A 1,855-nucleotide genomic window follows, 5' to 3' on the forward strand; every position below is an offset into this window, starting at 1 on the left:
TGGATAGTCCTCTTAGTCTTAATGGTAGCAACTGCGGCGTTAACGTCCTTAGGTACAACGTCACCACGGTACATCATACAGCAGGCCATATACTTGCCATGACGAGGGTCGCACTTGACCATCATGGAAGCGGGCTCGAAGACGGAGTTGGTAATCTCGGCGACAGAGAGCTGTTCATGATAGGCCTTCTCGGCAGAGATGACCGGAGCATATGACGTGAGCATGAAATGGATACGAGGGTAGGGCACCAAGTTGGTCTGGAACTCGGTAACATCCACGTTGAGGGCACCGTCGAAACGGAGAGAGGCGGTGAGGGAGCTGATGCACTGAGCAATCAGACGGTTGAGGTTGGTGTAGGTGGGCCTCTCAATATCGAGATTTCGACGGCAGATATCATAAAGGGCCTCGTTATCCATCTGGCAAGTGACATCAGTGTGCTCGAGAAGAGAGTGGACGCACAACACTGTGTTGTAAGGCTCTACTACCGCAGTAGAGACCTGAGGACAGGGCCAGATAGTGAAGGAGAGCTTCGACTTCTTGCCGTAGTCGACACTGAGGCGCTCAAGAATGAGGCAGCCCAAGCCAGAACCGGTACCACCACCACAAGCGTTGAACACGAGGAAGCCCTGCAGACCAGTACAGTTATCAGCAAGCTTGCGGATACGGTCAAGACAGAGATCGACGATCTCCTTGCCAATGGTGTAGTGACCACGGGCGAAGTTGTTGGCCGCATCCTCCTTGCCGGAAATGAGTTGCTCAGGATGGAAGAGCTGCCTGTAGGTACCGGTACGAACCTCATCAATAACAGTGGGCTCGAGATCGACAAAGACGCATCGAGGGACATGCTTGCCGGCACCAGTCTCCGAGAAAAAGGTGTTGAAGGCGTCATCACCACCACCGATAGTCTTATCAGAGGGCATCTGTCCATCAGGCTGAATGCCGTGCTCGAGGCAGAAGAGCTCCCAACAGGCATTACCAACCTGAAGACCACCCTGGCCGACGTGGATGCAGATAGCTTCACGCATGTTGAGGGATTAAAGGAGGCGCTTGGTTAGCGACAAATAGATTCTGAGAAAAACAGTACAAGAGGACGGTCCGAGAGTTAAGAAGGCTCGCATGTCCACATACACGTAACTAAACAAGACCTGTCGGCAGTAGATAAAACTGAGAACTTTGAAAGTCAAGGAAGATACTGAGACACATGAGATACTGCCTAAGATCTTGTCTTGATCGATTTGGAGAATTGAAACGGTTTGGGAATCTCCTGAGAAACCACCAATCGCAACGGCGAGGCTGCAAGCATACTGCCTAGTCTGAAATGAATGAATCACAAACACTTCTGGGGATGCCAAATCCGCATTGCAATGGCCTGAGCGGAGTTGAATCAAATCATAGAAATGACGTCCCTAAATTTCATCTACGTTAACAACGGATATCAAGATAAGCGAGACATAAGATAGGTAATACTAACAAGAAGAATACGACTTACAATCCTCATAACTCTCTGAATATCTCCTGCTGCCTTCACATTTGCTTGCAACAAGCATCGCGTACTCGGCAACAAAGCAACGTTTTATCTCATCGACATTGAGTGACAAGAGTGACTTCATCATCATTAGTTTTCCAACAATGTGCTCAAAGTTTTCAAGGCGAACCTCGATAGTCACGCACTCAGGCCCGGACCCAAAATCTTACAACGCAACAGCAACAAGGATTCACCACCAATCATTACACAGCTGATGTACCAGCTGAAGTGACAGAAGTTATCGCGGAGAAGCAAAGAGATTGACTCCATACTAATACCGACTTATAACTGACACGTCCAACCCTGTAGACCCTGGAAGCGCTAGAACTA

General features: G+C 49.2%; 1 protein-coding gene across 1 annotated transcript; it reads right to left on the reverse strand.

Annotated features, from left to right (window-relative positions):
• On the reverse strand, positions 1-1,057 carry Pmar_PMAR020124 (Tubulin alpha chain, putative; the record flags this gene model as incomplete). The annotated part of the gene is made up of 1 exon (XM_002779301.1): positions 1-1,057. A coding segment is annotated over exon 1 (1,025 nt), but the record flags the coding sequence as incomplete, so codon positions are not given.
• Between the last annotated feature and the right edge of the window lie 798 nt (positions 1,058-1,855).

The sequence above is a fragment of the Perkinsus marinus genome (assembly GCF_000006405.1).
Source record: "Perkinsus marinus ATCC 50983 genomic scaffold scf_1104296947650, whole genome shotgun sequence".
Taxonomy (NCBI): domain Eukaryota; phylum Perkinsozoa; order Perkinsida; family Perkinsidae; genus Perkinsus; species Perkinsus marinus.